This window comes from Pinus tabuliformis, chromosome 7 (genome assembly GCF_031772625.1).
Source record: "Pinus tabuliformis cultivar Carrire ecotype Pingquan chromosome 7, CPIR1, whole genome shotgun sequence".
Taxonomy (NCBI): Eukaryota; Viridiplantae; Streptophyta; class Pinopsida; order Pinales; family Pinaceae; genus Pinus; species Pinus tabuliformis.
In genome coordinates, this window is record NC_142293.1 from 1,412,114,580 (window position 1) to 1,412,130,865 (window position 16,286).

At 38.4% G+C, this 16,286-nt stretch overlaps 1 protein-coding gene across 3 annotated transcripts in view; it reads left to right on the top strand.

Annotated features, from left to right (window-relative positions):
• The window catches only part of ATS1 (phospholipid/glycerol acyltransferase family protein), a 249,514-nt gene that overhangs the window by 125,668 nt on the left and 107,560 nt on the right, over nucleotides 1–16,286 (top strand). For all 3 annotated transcript variants that reach the window (XM_089459840.1, XM_089459841.1, XM_089459839.1), the window contains exons 10-11: nucleotides 12,096–12,215; nucleotides 12,302–12,415. In XM_089459840.1, coding sequence (XP_089315966.1) covers nucleotides 12,096–12,215; nucleotides 12,302–12,415 — 234 coding nt within the window. The remainder of the gene's footprint in view (nucleotides 1–12,095; nucleotides 12,216–12,301; nucleotides 12,416–16,286) is intronic.

Genomic DNA, 16,286 nt, shown 5'->3' on the forward strand with positions numbered 1-16,286 from the left:
ATCAATCAAGAAAAGACAAAGGGACACCAAATTGTGATAACAGTTGGAGATTAAGATCATAGTGAAGACTCCCTACAAGCTTTATGGAGGAGGAAGAAGAAGAACATGTACTATCTTTCAAGAAGACATGAAGTCAACAACATAAAGAATGGCTTGACATTGCCATATCATCACACAGTCATGAAGGAGTCAAAAGGTCATAGAGAGGTCAAACAGTCATGAAGGTAGTCCAATATTCACAAAGGAGGTGAATGGTCACCCCATTTGTTATATATACACCCTCATAGCTCATGCAAAGGACTTTTCACCTTGGATCCTCCTACTAGGCATTAGAGAGGAAGATAATTCTTTTGGAGGAGCAAGTGGTTGCTCTAACGCTCCACTACTGGAGCTAGTGGTATTCAAGTTACTGATGTACCTTGGAACTTTTGCTTAATTTCAAAGCTCGTTGAGCCAACACACTTTCATGCATATGTCGTAAATATTGTAAGATTATTCTTTGAATGTTTGTGATGTATGTTGTTTTCATCTGTACTAAGGAAATTGAACTATTTCAGTGGCTTTGGTACTTATCTTGTTGAAGGTGTGTTGTATGTGTTTTAACAATTGTTGCTTCCATGTGAACTATTTCGCTAGTTTTCCAATGATTCATTCATATGTATATGCTCGTGTGTCTTTACTAGATTAGTACTATTACTTTTCTTTTAAAGGCTCACTTTTCTCTCCCTTTCGATAGAAGAACCTTGATACATTCTGCAGCTAAACATTCCACAAGGCATTCCCACTTGTTCATTCGAAAGTACATGTGCATTACTCTCTTGTGCTGACCATTGTAGCCAAGGCAAATCTCTAAGAACATATGGCAACCAGGTCTTATTTATGGAAGGGCTCCCACATCAAATAGTGCGAAGTCTGATCGAGAATTTTCATCAGGAAGACCCTCTTGGTTGACAGATTTCCACCACCGTCAACAAAATCCAAGGATGAAGTGTTTGAAATTTTTTAGGAATTCAAGGCACAGGTTGAAAATGCTACAGGAAGAAGGATCAAGACATTAAGGTCTGACAATGGAGGAGAATACATATCCAAGGAGCTCATTGATTTTTGCAAGGATGTTGGAATTAAGAGGGAGCTGATAGTTCCCTACAGTCCTCAACAGAATGGAATTGCCGAAAAGACAAACATAATCGTTATGGATGCTGCTAAAGCCATGCTTCGTGATTAAGAGATGCCTATGTTTCTATGGGGAGAAGCTTCAATAACATCTGTTTATGTTCAAAATAGATGTCCTCATCAAATCTTGGAGTACAAGACTCTTGTAGAAGCCTTCACAGGTGAAAAGCCCAATGTTGAACATTTAAGAATTTTTAGTTGCCCTATTAATGTGCATGTGCCCAAGGAGAAAAGAACAAAGTTGGAACCTTCCGGGAAGAAGGGAACTTTTGTTGGCTACAATGAAAATTGAAAACGTTTTAGAATCTATGTACCGGGACAAGAATTACTTGATACTTGTAGGAATGTCATTTTTGATGAGGATGTTGCTTTTTGGAAGTCCAAAGGACTCTAGTGATGAAATGCAGGTGACCCTTAAGAATGTGGAATCAAAACCTAAAGAGCCTGAACCTATGGCACTAGATCCTCTAGAAGAGTAAGATGAACCACATGAATTTGTTGATTGAGCAAGACTAGAAAAAAACCAACTTGGCTTGAAAGAAGTTTAAAAGAAGCAGAAGGACATGCAACACCTTGTGGGACCTTTAGAGAAAGCAAGAGGCCAAAGAAGTATTCAGGTTATGCAGCATTGATGTGTATGATCATTGAATTTGAGCTATCCACCTATGAAGAGGCAACTAAACATAAAGTTTGGAAAGATGCTATGATTGAAGAGTACCAGTCCACATTGAAGAATGATGTATGGGAAATCGTGCCAAGGCCTGAATGAAAATATGTTGTGTCTTCCAGATGGATCTACAAAATCAAGCATTCAACTGATGGAAGCATAGAGAAGTACTAGGCAAGATTTGTGGGCTATGGATTCTCCTAGAAAGACGAAGAAGATTATGAAGACACATTTGCTCCTGTTGCTACGTATTCTTCTATTAGATCTTTTATTGCTCTTACTTCTATTATAGGTTGGAAACTGTTGAAAATTGGTAGTTGCAGTCTTTATTTTCATTGGAAAATCAAAGAAGAAATTATGAATTTATATGTTGGCCAAGTCGGTCTCACTTGCACAAATCAACCCCACTCATTGAGAGTGTTTGACAACAAGGTCAAAACCCACCTCCTAGCACATGTATAAATTGGAGTTTGTTTGATCTCATTTGGCATCCATCCATCTCACTCATTCGATCTGAAATAAGAAGAAGAAGATCACACGTACGAAGAGAAGAAGGAGATTTGACTTCTGCATTGACGAACCTCTTGACATTTTTTTGACTTGCATTGACCGTGGTTCATTTCTCTTTGTTTGACTGAGCTCTTCATTGGTTTTGGAGGCCGAGATTCTTCATGGTTCATTGACTATCTTTGATTGAGATTTTGCTCTATTTTGGGCTCGTTGACCGAGAGTTGACCTGTGGCCAAATTCTGTGATTTGATCGAGATTTCACTGTGGGATTATAGGCCGAATTTCAGGCCCTTGTAATTAGCTACCTTAGGCCGAAATTCGGCCCCTCTGTTGTAGTTACTTTGACTTGGACCAATGTTGACTATTTTCTCTCTCATTTGACTAGTTTGACTTGACATTTATTGAGGTTAGAAGATTGGAATTTTGCTTTGAATATTCTGATGTGCATTTTGATGAATTGAACTCCCTCTCATAAGGAAAGATTTGTTGGGTTTTCCCCTTGTGGGTTTTTCCCTGACCGCTGGCCTAAATTTTGGTGTCTCTTATTGTTTACTGTGATCTCTACAATTACTCTATTGTTAATGGTTGAAATTTTTCATGTATAATTGCTTGATGTTTGGATTGCTCTAAAGAAATAATATTTTATCATTGGAAATAATTATTAGTTTGAAAAATTGTAGTAGTCTTGATTTTTCGAGGAAAATCAACAAAAACTGCATCAAATGGATGTTAAAATTGTGTTTCTTAATGGAGTCATTGAAGAGGAAGTATATATTGAACAACCTCAAGGCTTTAAGATTCATAATAGAGAGACACGTGTTTGTAAATTGAAGAAAGCCTTGCATGGGCTTAAGCAAGCTCCTCGTGCATGGTGCTCTCGTATTGATGGCTATTTGTTGAGTCTTGGTTTCACAAAGAGTGATGTTGATCCTAATCTGTACTTCAAAGTTGTTGAAGGAGAGCCTTTGATTTTGCTATTGTATGTCAGTGATCTACTTCTGACAGGGGCTGAGAATTTTATTGTCTAGTGTAAGAGGGAGCAGATTTTTGAATTTGAGATGAAGGATCTTGGTCTTAGGAATTACTATTTGGGATTGGAAATATGGCAAAAGCTTGGTGAAATCTTTGTTAGGAAAGGAAAGTACATCATTAAGATCCTTCAGAAATTTGGCATGATGGATTGTATGTGATGGACACTCCCATGGTGGAAAATTTGAAAAGTTGCGAGATTGTGATTCTGATCTGGTTGATCCCTCTATGTATCGAAAATTTATTGGTTCATTGAACTATCTGGTTAACACCATAGTTGATATTTGCTATGCTATGAACACATTGAGCCAATTCTTGGTTGAGCCCCGACATGTGAAATGGGTTGCAGTGAAACATATATTGAGATATCTATGCAACACCATTGATTATGGTTTGAGATATCTTTCTAATGGAGAATGGTAGTTGCATGGTTTTATAGATGTTGATTGGGCTGAATGAACTGAAGATAGAAAGAGCACTTCTAGTTTTTGTTTTAGCTTGGGCTTTGCTATGATATCATGGTCAAGTAAGAAGTAGACTTCTATTGCTCTTAGTACGGCTAAAGCTGAGTATATAGCTGCTTGTTCATCCCGTTGTGAAGTAGTTTGACTTCGAAAGCTGTTTGCTGGTTTGTTTGATCAAGTGTTGGAATCAACCATTGTATATTGTGACAATCAAAGTTGTGTAAAGTTTTATGAGAATCCAATTTTTCATGATAGGTCGAAGCACATTGAGATCAAGTATCATTACATCTAGAACATTGTCCAGAGAGGAGGTGTGAGGTTCAAATACATCCCCTATTGATGAGCAGGTTGCTGATGTTTTAATGAAGCCATTGTCCCGAATGAGGTTTGCTTATTTCAGAGAAAAGCTTGGAGTGGCTAAGAATCCCTCTCTTGGAGAGAGGGAGCATTGATTGTATAACATCATGAGATTGACAATCTTCCTTGGGCTTAGTTGAGAGACCATGGTTTATGGTCGGGAAGATTGTCCTGGTTACTCCCTTGGGTCATTGAGATTGACTAAGAAACCAATATGGTTGGGGAGTTTGGTTCTGAGGCTTGAAGTAATTCCTTAAGTCATTGTGTTTGACTAAAAGACTAGTGGGTTTGGTCGAGGACATCGATTTTTGAGTTTTATTCCTTTGGTCATTGTGTTTCACTAAGACACCAAGTGGACTTAGTCAGGAAAACTGATTTTGAATATTCTCTTGGGTCATTGTGCTTGACTTAGAACCATTTCAAATGGTTGGAGAGTTTGGCCTCATTAATTGATTCCATGGTCAGTTGGGTTCTGACCTTGATGCCATTTGTTTTGGCTTGTGGGATGAGCTTGATGCTATGTATCTTTCCTTATGATGAGATTTATTGAAATTAGTAGCCAGGGAGAAATTCCAATAGAACCCCTTTACCTATAGAAATCCTGCACCTGATTAGATACACAATATTAATTGTTAATTGATGTGATTAAATGCATTTGGGGTTAAGAGAAATTTATTAAATTCTTCATCAAGTCGGCTCCAATTCAAAGAGGGAAACATTAAATTTCAAATTTCAAATTTGGTCAATTCGGCTCACCTAAAGTCGTGACCCTTCTGATGACCCATCAACTATAAATTGGCATCTAAGTTCCACAATTTGACAAGAAAATTTGGTGATCTTTTGAGGCAGATAAAAACTTGGTTTTGTGGTGGATTTTCGGCCTCCTTCTGTGATGGACATTTGGCTTATCTTAATGACTAAACTCGGGTCTATCTTTTGTGATTTGGATGCATCCTCTATGGTTTTCTTTTATTTTGTGGCTTAGATCTCTGTTTAGGAAACTCACTTTTATTCTATGTCTCAGACCTTTGTTCTGGAAACTCACTTCTATTTTGTGGCTCAGATCTTTGTTCAGGAAACTCACTTCTATTATATGGCTCGCTTCATATTATAGTGACTTCCATATTCATTCTAAAGCTCGCATTGTGATCTCCAAAGCTTGCATTACAGTGGCTTGTATGACATTCTCCGTGGCTCACATTGTGGTCTCCGAAGCTTGCATTATAGTGGCTCATATGCCATTCTCTGTGGCTCGCATTGTGATCTCCAAAGCTTGCATTACAGTGGTTTGTATGACATTCTCTATGGCTCACATTGTGACTCGTATATGTATTTCTTTGGCTAGCATTATTGTGGTTTGGATTACAATAACTCGCATTTTGTGGTTTGATTACAGTGGCACCAGTGATATCTGTGGTATGGCGCGCATGATCTCGGTGGTATGTTTCATATGATCTCGTTGGTATGGCACCCATGATCTTTGTAGTATGGCACACATGATCTCTATGCTATGTTTCACATAATCTCTGTGGTATGGCTCATATATCTCTATGTCTGACAAAGAGTAACCTTGGATATGGTAGTAACTTAGAATGGCAGTAACCTAATATCTGGCAGCATATTTTAGGCAGTAATGTATGTTAATATATGACAGAGTAACTCTCAATGATAATGATGTAACAACGATAACAATAATGGGTCTAATAACAGTGGTCTTGATGGATATGTCAATGATCTTTGTGTCTACGATCATGATGTACATGGCCGTGACCTTAAATACTGGAGATAGAAACCTTGCTCTTATGATGCATAGTGACTTTTGCAGTGATGTCTACACTTGACAATGATGTATAACCTATGATGTATATGATGTTCTATGACAGTGATGTGTATGCTCAACAATGACACTTCCTTTAATGACAGTGATGTGAGATGATGGTTGTAACCTTATGTATGTACCTTGTGTTGAAATATGTAACTAGGTTCAGTCTTCATAATGACATATGTAATCATGATTTCATGTAATTAGAAAAATAAATTTATTGTTATTATCAAGGCATGAGTTTCATGCTCAAGAGAAATTTATTATAGGTCAAGCTCCCATTGTGAGCTTCTAGGGCTTGTCATTTAGTGTACAAGTCAAGAAAGTCATTGTCATGTATGAAAGACCCTTCTTGGGCATGTTACATATTGTAAAATGAATTTATTTAAGTCAAAGTTGAGTCAAAAGACCCTCCAAGACCTTGTCACGGTGCAATGAACAAGTCGACCTACTCAAGCAACAAGTCGGCCTAAAGACAGTGACAAGTCGATCCTCAAATATGGACATGAAGCCTATATAAAGGAGGTATCGGCATCATTAAAGGACTCACTCATCTCTCACACAAGTTTGATTAAGGAAGAGGAAAAGTGCGAAGAAGAAGAGGACAAGAAGGAGAAAAGGAAATCGAATTTATGGCACTGTTTTTGGGTATTCTTCTCACACATGTGAAGTGGATTAGGGTATCCTTTTGCAACAACAAGTACCTAATTGCAGTCATCTTCAAGGGCCAAGTTCTAGGTTAAGAAAGGTCTCTCTAGCAAGCCAAATTCTCAAGGAAGGGAAGTCAAGTCAAGCGAAGAAGAAAGGAGGAAAGTTTGTCCATATCCAAGCCACATGTGTGACCTAGTGTTTTTGAAGAAGAAGCCGAAATTGCAGGTCTACAATAGCTAGCCAAAATTTTGATCTAGGGCCGAAATCTGAAGTAGTGTAACAAGTTTGACCAACTTTGACTTGGAGGAAGAGAAGTTCATCAAGAAGGAGCTTTGACTGGGTCTTGTAGGAGTCTTGGTCAAGGGTCATAGGTCTTGAAAACTTGTCATTTGAAGATTATATAAGAAGAGAATAATTCTTGTGGGTTTTCCTCTCAACTGGAGAGGTTTTGGCCTTGGATGGTCGCATATATCTTGTGTCCTTTTGTCTCACTGTTCTTTATGGTTTGGTAGTTGTTTGATGAAAAGAAAATAATAATTAAGGTGAAAAAGAATCCAATCAAGATAAGAAAAAATACATCACAAGCAGTTATCAAAGTAAGAGAAATCACATAATCTAGCTGCCCTTAGATTTCTCAACACCTTGACGGCAGTGACATGATGAATGATGCAGAGATCTTGATAGAGACAAATGCTACTTGTGATAATGATATGGCAACATCTCTTTAAAGACTAGAGCATTCAATTCATTAACAATGTTGTGAATTGACTTGAGTTGGCCCTAGGAGGCCTGATGTAATTAATGCATCTCATTCGTATTGTACTTTGTATCTTAGTTGATCAATTGATGAATATTGAATAGAAGAAAAATCTGGTTGGGATTTCCCCCTTGTAGGGTTTTGCCCTAGTCTTTGACCTAAATCCTAGTGTCTCTTTTGTGTATGTTTTTCTTCTCTTGTTCCTTTATTGTTTCGTTGCATTATTGATGTTATTGTTCTCTCTACATAATTGGTAATGATGAAATGATGTTATGAGATGAAATCTATATGAAAATGTTGAGAAGTATAAAATTGCAATTATCTACAAAAAAGAACAATCCAACCCTAAAAATTAACAAAATTTATACATCTGATCTCTCCCTTAGGACATTATTGAGAGACCAATGGATTGGTCGGGGAGATTGATCTTGAGAGAGAATGAAAAGTACCTCGCTAGCTAAGAGGGAGTGTTGAAAATATTAGTTATGGTTGGTATTTTCATTGGTAAAATCAAAGGAGAAATTATTTATCTTCCAGCTGTCCATGTCAGTCTCAAATGGACAAGTCGACCCCACCATTTGAAGAGGGTTTGACCCCAAGATCAAAACCCACATCTTGACACACATAAATTGGTATTCGTTGGATCTCATTTGGCATTATCACATCACTCATTCATTCAACCAATCACAAGGAGATTTGTTCACATGTGCGAGGAAGAAGAAGAATTATCTCTACACTGACCAACAAGCTTTGACCTTGGTTGGTCAGTGTTGAATTGACCATTTTTTTGTTGTTTGGCTGAGCTATTGATTGAGGTTTGGAAACCGAATATTTTGTGGTTTGTTGACTTTTCATTCACTGAAATTTTGTCTTTTTTTGGGCCGTTGACCGAGGTTTGACTGAATTCTCTATGGAAATTGTAGGATCGAATTTCGACCCTTTGAACAATAGTCTCAGGCTGAAATTCAGCCTACTTGTGTAGACTTTGACTGTGAACAAACATTGACTTATTCTCTGTCATTTGATTAGTTTTAACTTGGCATTTATTGAAGTCAAAGGTTGGCATTTTCACTGGAATATTTTGATGTACAATTGATGAATTGAACTCTCTCTCATAAGGAAAGATTACCAGGTTTTCCCCCTTGTGGGGTTTTGTCCCAAGAAATTTTGGTGTCTTCTTGTTTCATTATTACTATGGTATCTATTGCGCTATTGAAGTTAATGGATGAAATTTTCATGTATAACTGTTTAATGATTGGAATGCTCTAAAAGAAGTCAAATTGTATCATTGGAAGTAGTTATCAGTTTGAAAATTGTTCCAGTCTTGTTTGCAACTACAAAATCAACATGAAGCTCATTCTTTAGACTCATGACTTGACCAATGTTGTTGATTGTAAATAGATTAGTTAGGGCATCATACATTTTCTTTTGAGTTTGGGGCTTTGAGATATAGGGGATTAGATGATCTTTGATGGAATCCACAAGAAGACTCATGGTAGTAATGTCATCATCCTTGAACTTCTCTTTTCTTGCATTATCTTTCGGTTCTACATTGTTGCCCTTCACAATATCCAAAACTTTATTCTTTGCAAGAATAAGATCAATCCTAGTTTTCCAAGCTTTGAAGTTTGAAGCCTCTTCTAACTTGTTCTTTGACGTCATAGAGGAAGCCATGGATGTGCATCAATAGTCAAGAAGGTCTCAACAGTAGTGATCTCAAAGTAGACTTCTTCAAGAGTGATGTTAGTGTTCCTTACTTCATTGGAGCTCTGATACCATGTTGATTTTTCAAGTGCAACAGATACAATCACAATATTTCTGAAAACAGATAATTACTTCTAATGATGTTGATCTCCTTTCAATTTTCCCAGTATATCATTAAGCAATTATACTTCAAAAATTCAACCATATAAAAACAATAGAACAATAGAGATCACAATGCGCAAAGAGAGCACAAGATTAACCCTGGGGAAACCCACTTGGGGAAATACCCAACAATCTTTTCAATAGAGAAATTCTTCTTTTCAACAAGAGACACACCCAGACTTCTAGTTATCAACCAGGTCAAACTGACCTTCAACAAATCTATGGTCAAACCTAATCAACACCCTCCAAGTCAAGCCTCCAATTTGACCTAGCAACTCATCCTTCTAGTTCTGCTCTAGTCCGTAATTCAGACTCCCAGTAACTACCTAGAAACACAGAAATCTAGCCTTGCAACTACCTAGAAATTTCGGCTTTGCAACTACAACTTGCCCAAAAAATTATGCGAGTTGGAGAGAGAGAGAGATCTTCCACAAGTGTGAGCTAGATAGAGAGAGAAAGAGATGAATTCGTCCTTCTTTTTTGTCCTCCTTGTCCTTCTTGTCCTTCGCTTGGATGCCTAGAAGATTCTTGCTTGAGAGAGATCAAATTGTTGCCTTGAGGAGGAGATTGAATTGTCTTTATATAGTAATCTATTGGATCAATGTGTGTCTCTTCTACTTGGGACAAGTGGACTTGGAGGGAAGTTGACTTTACTAGTTTTGGAGCCAAAAATTTAATTTCAAAAATTCAAATTTTTCTCTTTTAAGGACATGACTCAAAAATAAAATAAGGACATAAGGACATGACTCAAAAATAAAATTTTCTTTTTACTCCAGCATGAAGAACATGCTTTACATTGTTCAATAAAATACATCAAGTGCTAAAATATACATTATGAAAACCGACCATAGTGTTGAAAAATGTGTAACTCGGTTTGTTCTTCATAAATATGCGATGTACTTTTAATTCTTGTATATTGTAAAATGAAAGAAAAATTATTATTGTTATTTTTGGATGATGTGTTTCATGCCCAAGGTCTTTTATTTTAGAGGTCAAGCACCCATTGAGTGCTTATAGGGTTTGTCCTAGGTCAAGAAGTCAAAAGAGTCATTGTCATATGTTGAAGATCCCATCGGGCACATTGTAACTTGTAAAGAGAATTATTTTTGTATTTAAAAGTGTCAAAATATCCTCGAAGACAAAGTCGGCCTGGCAACTAAGAAGTCAGCCTATTTTGAGGAGCCATGTCCACCTTAGAAGCCTATATAAAGGAGAGAACTCGACCTCCTTTGGACACACATTCACTTCTCATCATCTAAGCAAAGGAGAAGCACAAGAAGGCTAGTGAAGAAGGAGAAGGACGAAGAAGGAAGGTTTTTGGGCTACTCTCTCACACGTGCGAAGAAGGAAGGCTAGGGTTTACTGCTTCAAGGTCGAAATTCTCAAGTTGCAGGAAGAGGATCAAAGTTGCTGGAAGAGGAGCCTAATAGGTCACCTACCAGCCCTAGACAAGGAAGCAAACCAAACAAAGTTGCTGCGAAGCCTTGGAAGGCTAAATTTTGCTCACATGTGTGGATGTAGTGGCAGGGGCCGAAAATTTCAGACCTGTAGTAGAGGCTGAAATTCTGAACCTGGGGGTCAAAATTGTGCTGTTGGAAGAGATTTGACAAGGTTGGACTTGGACAAAGGAAGCACATCATCAAGGAGGATGGACTTGGTCTTGGATGGGTATTGGTCTTGGTCTAGAGGTCTTGGAATCGTCAATTGAAAAATCTATAAGAAGAGGAGATTTATGGGTTTTCCTCTCAAGTGGAGAGATTTTGGCCCTGGCTTGCAGCCTATATTTTGTGTTCTTGTGTACTATTGTTGTTCTTGTTTTGGTAGTTGTTTGATAATAAAAACAAACATAATAATAAAAGAAGAAGCTAATAAGTAAGAAAAGTAAAAAGACATCACAAACAATTATCAAGAAAAAAGAAATCATCCTAACTACTGCCCTATAGATTTCTCAACACATAGCTACAAAATTCAACATGACAGGGGCCATTTGAAGGAAATTATCGAATGCATAACAAACAAAACATATATTTGGTAAGTTGGAATGATATGCATCAATTTGAGGAGCTTAAGGCCATTCGCATATTATTCATGTTTACCTTTAGAGTTGGTTTTTGTTGGTTTGTGTTTTGCACAACCATCTTCATTGATCTCCCACATTTTCTGTTAGGTTTGAATACCAACCTGTGTGGTTGTCACTTACTATAAGTGCAAAATTTTAGGATTGTGTCAATATCGTTTCTATTATAAAAATGTATGAAATGATTATATTACAGGTTTGCATTTCTTTTTGATACAATTTTCCTTGCCAACATCTTCAGAGCAGTTCTTTTATCCTACATTAGCGTGTCTAAACGAAGTAATTTTGTACAATGTTCTATATGTGGGATATCTTATTCCACACTTGTAGTAATTTCTGGCATCGTAACAACGTTGCCTTTCAAAACATCTTCGCCAACCATCTTGATTTTATGATTTTGTTAATGCCAAGAGCATGCGTTGTTGTTTGTTCTTTTACAATTTGTTTTACTTAAAAGTCTGAAGTTAATCACTAGGTCTCAATTCTCATAATTTTGAGTCCTTGTTGCTTTGTAAGATCACAGACACCATGAGTGTCACAATTTATAAGGTAGGGCATGAGAACATGTTTGTATGGGCTTATACAATACAAGATTAAAGACACTTCATCTTAGTTTGATTTCTTGCATTGATTGATAATGTTACCATTAGCTAACTTCATCAAACATACTGCCTATTGTATTTTTTGTTTCCCACCTCTGATTCTCATTCCAAGAGTGGCAGGCTTCTTTTGATGCTGCAGCAGTGGACAATATGAGGAGACTTGTGGAGCATTCTGGTGTTCCTGGGCACTTGTATCCTTTGGCATTGCTTTGCTATGACATCATGCCACCTCCACCTCAGGTAGTGAAAGAACAATAGAATTTATGTGGAAAAAGAAATAACATTTGCTTCAAAGTTCATAACTCCATTATGTTACTGTTTGGCAGGTTGAAAGGGAAATAGGTGAGCAGAGAAAAATTGGATTTCATGGAGTTGGGATCTCTGTGGCTTCTGAAATAAGTTTCAGTGAAGTTGTTGCTGGTATTGAAAATCAAGAGGAGGTAATTATGTGCACTATTATGTTTGGAACTTGTTTCCTCAGATTTAATTGGATATCCCATTTCGTCAGTTCATGGCCTTTTCATGTAATTTCGATGAGCATGCACTCAAGATTATGCTCATATTATTTGATGTTAACTCACCGTTCAAAATAAAATTTAAATTTGTACATGTTCAACACTAGGTTATTGGTTTGTAAGTCATCATACAAAGATCTCGAAATTAGAATAATTGGTCTGCTTGGATTAAAGGAGTATGATAAAGTTGAATGGCAGAGTAAGATAGATGAAGGGATTAATTAGATAATTGAGTGTTCGATAAATCTCTTAATCAAGAGACTGAAGCTTTTAAGTTATAACCTCAGTGTCTGTGAGATCCCAGGATGGCAAAGATCATATCTTTTGACATCTGTGCAGGCATATGGATTTTGATGATAATGCCATTTAAATGTTGCAGGGAGAAGGTTCTGAATAATAAGATATTAAAATTCATGTAGTTTAATGATCATAATCACATAGTATTTATGTAATATGTGAAAACTGATGGTCAAAATATCTGATAATTTGAATGTCTGCTTTTTATAGGACACTGGATATTTGAATTCTTTTCTATATAAACCGTTAACGCATTTAAATGCAAGTGTCATTGACCATTATCAGTAGGGGGTCGTTAGTGACTCATTTTTTATGAGGATAAGAGGTGGGCATGTGGGTTCTCACATCATTATTAGGGAAAGTTAATTTTAGGGCTAAATTGTTCTCTACTAAACATAATTGCAATTTCTAACTATTTCGTCATTAGTACATTCACTCCATAACATCATAACATCATTTGCAGCTATGTAGAGAGAACAATGACATCAATAATGCAGTGGAACAATAATAGAAAAAAACATACACAAATAGAGACACCATGATTTAGGTTAGAGACCAGGGCAAAATCCCACAAAGGGGAAAACCCAACCATATTCATCTTTATTAGATATTCATCAAATGTTCAGCTGAGATACAAAGAATAATATCAAGAGACATAAGTCTTTCATCATTAATCACACTAGGCCACCTAGGGCCAACTCAAGTCAGTTCACAACTTCGTTTGTGAACTGAACAAAACAAGTCCAAGAGAGCTGCTATTGTATAACTGTCAATATCATATCTGCCATAGCGACAGTGTCACATCCACACTGTCCATGTCATGGACACCGTCATATCAGGGTGACTGTAATGTATGCCATATAGAGGTTACTGCCATATCTGCCATATTGAGGTGTCTGCCGACAAGAGCATGTCATCACTGTTATAATGCTGTCCACATATACTGCCAAACCAACTGTCATATTAATAGCCAAAGATAATTGTCATATATATATATATACATGTTACTGTTTCACAGTCATATATACCAATGTCTCACTGTCACAAAGACCATTGTAATAAGTGTTGAAGAATGTAACTAGGTTTGGTCTTCATAATTGTACTTGAAGTCAAAATTTAATATATTTGTCAAAAGAAAAGCAAAAAGAATTTTTATTATTATTGAATTGACTTGTTAAAGCATGGGTTTCATGCTTGGGACAATTGTTATAGGTCAAGACTCCATTTTAGGCTTTAGGATTATTTATTTGGGTCAAAGTCAAATTTGTTTATTGATCAAAGGCTCCATCAAGTCTCCTGTCGGCTTCAAATAGATCATCATCATGTCGGAGGAGGTGCGGCACCACTGACCACTTTCATTTCATCAATACTTGCAATCGTGGACTACGCCTACTTTGGATACTTAGTTTATTTTTTTCTTTTACCAAGTATATGTTTTCTTTATAACAGAATGAAAACCATTAACATTCACCATAAACAGCGTTAACCATAAATGCACAACAGTTATAAAGGGAGGGGCAACTCCTTGTAATGAGTCTGCCCAAAAACACAATATATATATAAGTTACAATCTTGAGGAAACCCCAAATTTACACTTAGTCAAATTTTACATTCACCCAGCCAACTCGGTTGCCTAGCTTATCGGCGCGCCCGCACAGTGGCCGCACGACTTGCCCAACTCGTCGTTTACCCCTGAATGCGTTCGTTCAACTGCCGCTTCGTTTGCCCAACTCAGGCGCCGCTACCCGTGTCACCATGCCACCCAACTCGGGCACCTCCACACACTGGCCGCACCTTTGTTCACAAACCAACACTTTCGTTTATCCTCGCTGGGTGCACCCACCTGCGGGTCACCCTGCATGAGATCTCCAACTGACTCGTTCACCGTTTCGTTCGGCGGACGCACACGCCGTGTCGCCCTGCCCGAGCTCCTTCGTTCACACCTTCGGTTCACTCGTCGTGCGGGTTCATAACATCTTCGCCCTGCTCCTCACTGCAGAACCACCGCTATGAACTTCACACTTGTCGAATGTGATTCCAACCAACTCTCTGTTTGGTTATATATATGTGTGTCCGCCCGTCGTGTGGGTGTTCGGCCGACCCACCAACCGCAACACATCGGTTCATAACATGTTAGCCCGTCCATTGTTACTGCCATGTTTCATGCCCCTTCATTTATTTTGGCTCAAGTCGGCTCGTGGGCTTGAGCTGCCCGCTCGCGGCCTTAGCTCATCGTACACACTTGTCCGTCCACTCGTCAACTGCAGCTTGCCTTCGCGCTCGTGTCTAGCCGTTCGCTAACTCGCCGGTACGCTCGTTTCCACCATTCAAGCACGCCCGATGGGCGCGCCCGTGCCGCCCAACCGTCTTGACAACCGCAGGGCGTTACATCCTCCCCCACCTAATGTCATTGCCGTCCTCGACAATTCGACTATCCTACGTAGCTTCCATCTGTCACCAAGATATCCATACCAAGGCCATATAATCCATAGGTATGTCATACATCGGAAAGTTTCCTCAATCCATGATCATCAACCACATCCTGTCGCGATCTCCACTGCAACATTTCTCATGTTGACTCCACCATGTGTTGTCATCGTGTGAATCGCTGTCATGATACTCCAACACAATGCTAACATATTTCTGCACACTTCCGGACCCCATGTATTGAACTAGTTGGGTAGCTAATCCAATTGTCACGCCCAAACCATGAGAATGCACATCCTCATGCCATCATCAGTCGTTTCTCAGACTCCTGTCACAACATCAACTTGATCAAGAATCCATCTCCATCTTCATCAAATGTAAGCCATGCTCAGGTCCATGAAGTAGTCTTCATCTCATCTGCAACATGCTGCCCATGACGTTTGGTATCAACATGCTGCATGAAATCGACCGCATCTATCCCAACATCATCATCCATATGTGTAAAATCCATTTCCTCAAAGTGAAGAGATCCGCTCATCAAACCCGACTCTTGATGTGCCACATCCAGGTTCATGAAGCAAGCTCCATCATATCTGTAATGTGCCATCCCTCAAGTCTACCATAGAAACAAGTATACACCTGTCTCATCTTCCATGTGCTGCCCATGATCAGCTCCCATGTATAAAAGTGGTTAAGTCTTGGCTCAACCCATGCCCAAGTGTTGCCACCAAGGCATCATCATCGCTGTAACTCTATCACTCCAAAGTGTCTCATATCGATCCTACTCATCAAGTCACTCTCTCAAGCACACCCATACATGTACTCAAAAGTATGCGCCCCATCCTGCATCAAAGTCCCTGACCTCAGCGTCTCAATGCATCAGATCCTCTAAGTCCACCATATATGAAGTCCCCAAAAGTCTCAACCTTATGTCATCATGAGCTCCATGAATCATCTTCAACCAACATCCTAGCAAGCATACATGTCTCGGTCCAAAGGTCTCTGTAAGATGCCTCAACTCTCCATGTAGTAGGAATGCTCCATAGTCTGCTCACAACTCCACTCAAGTCCA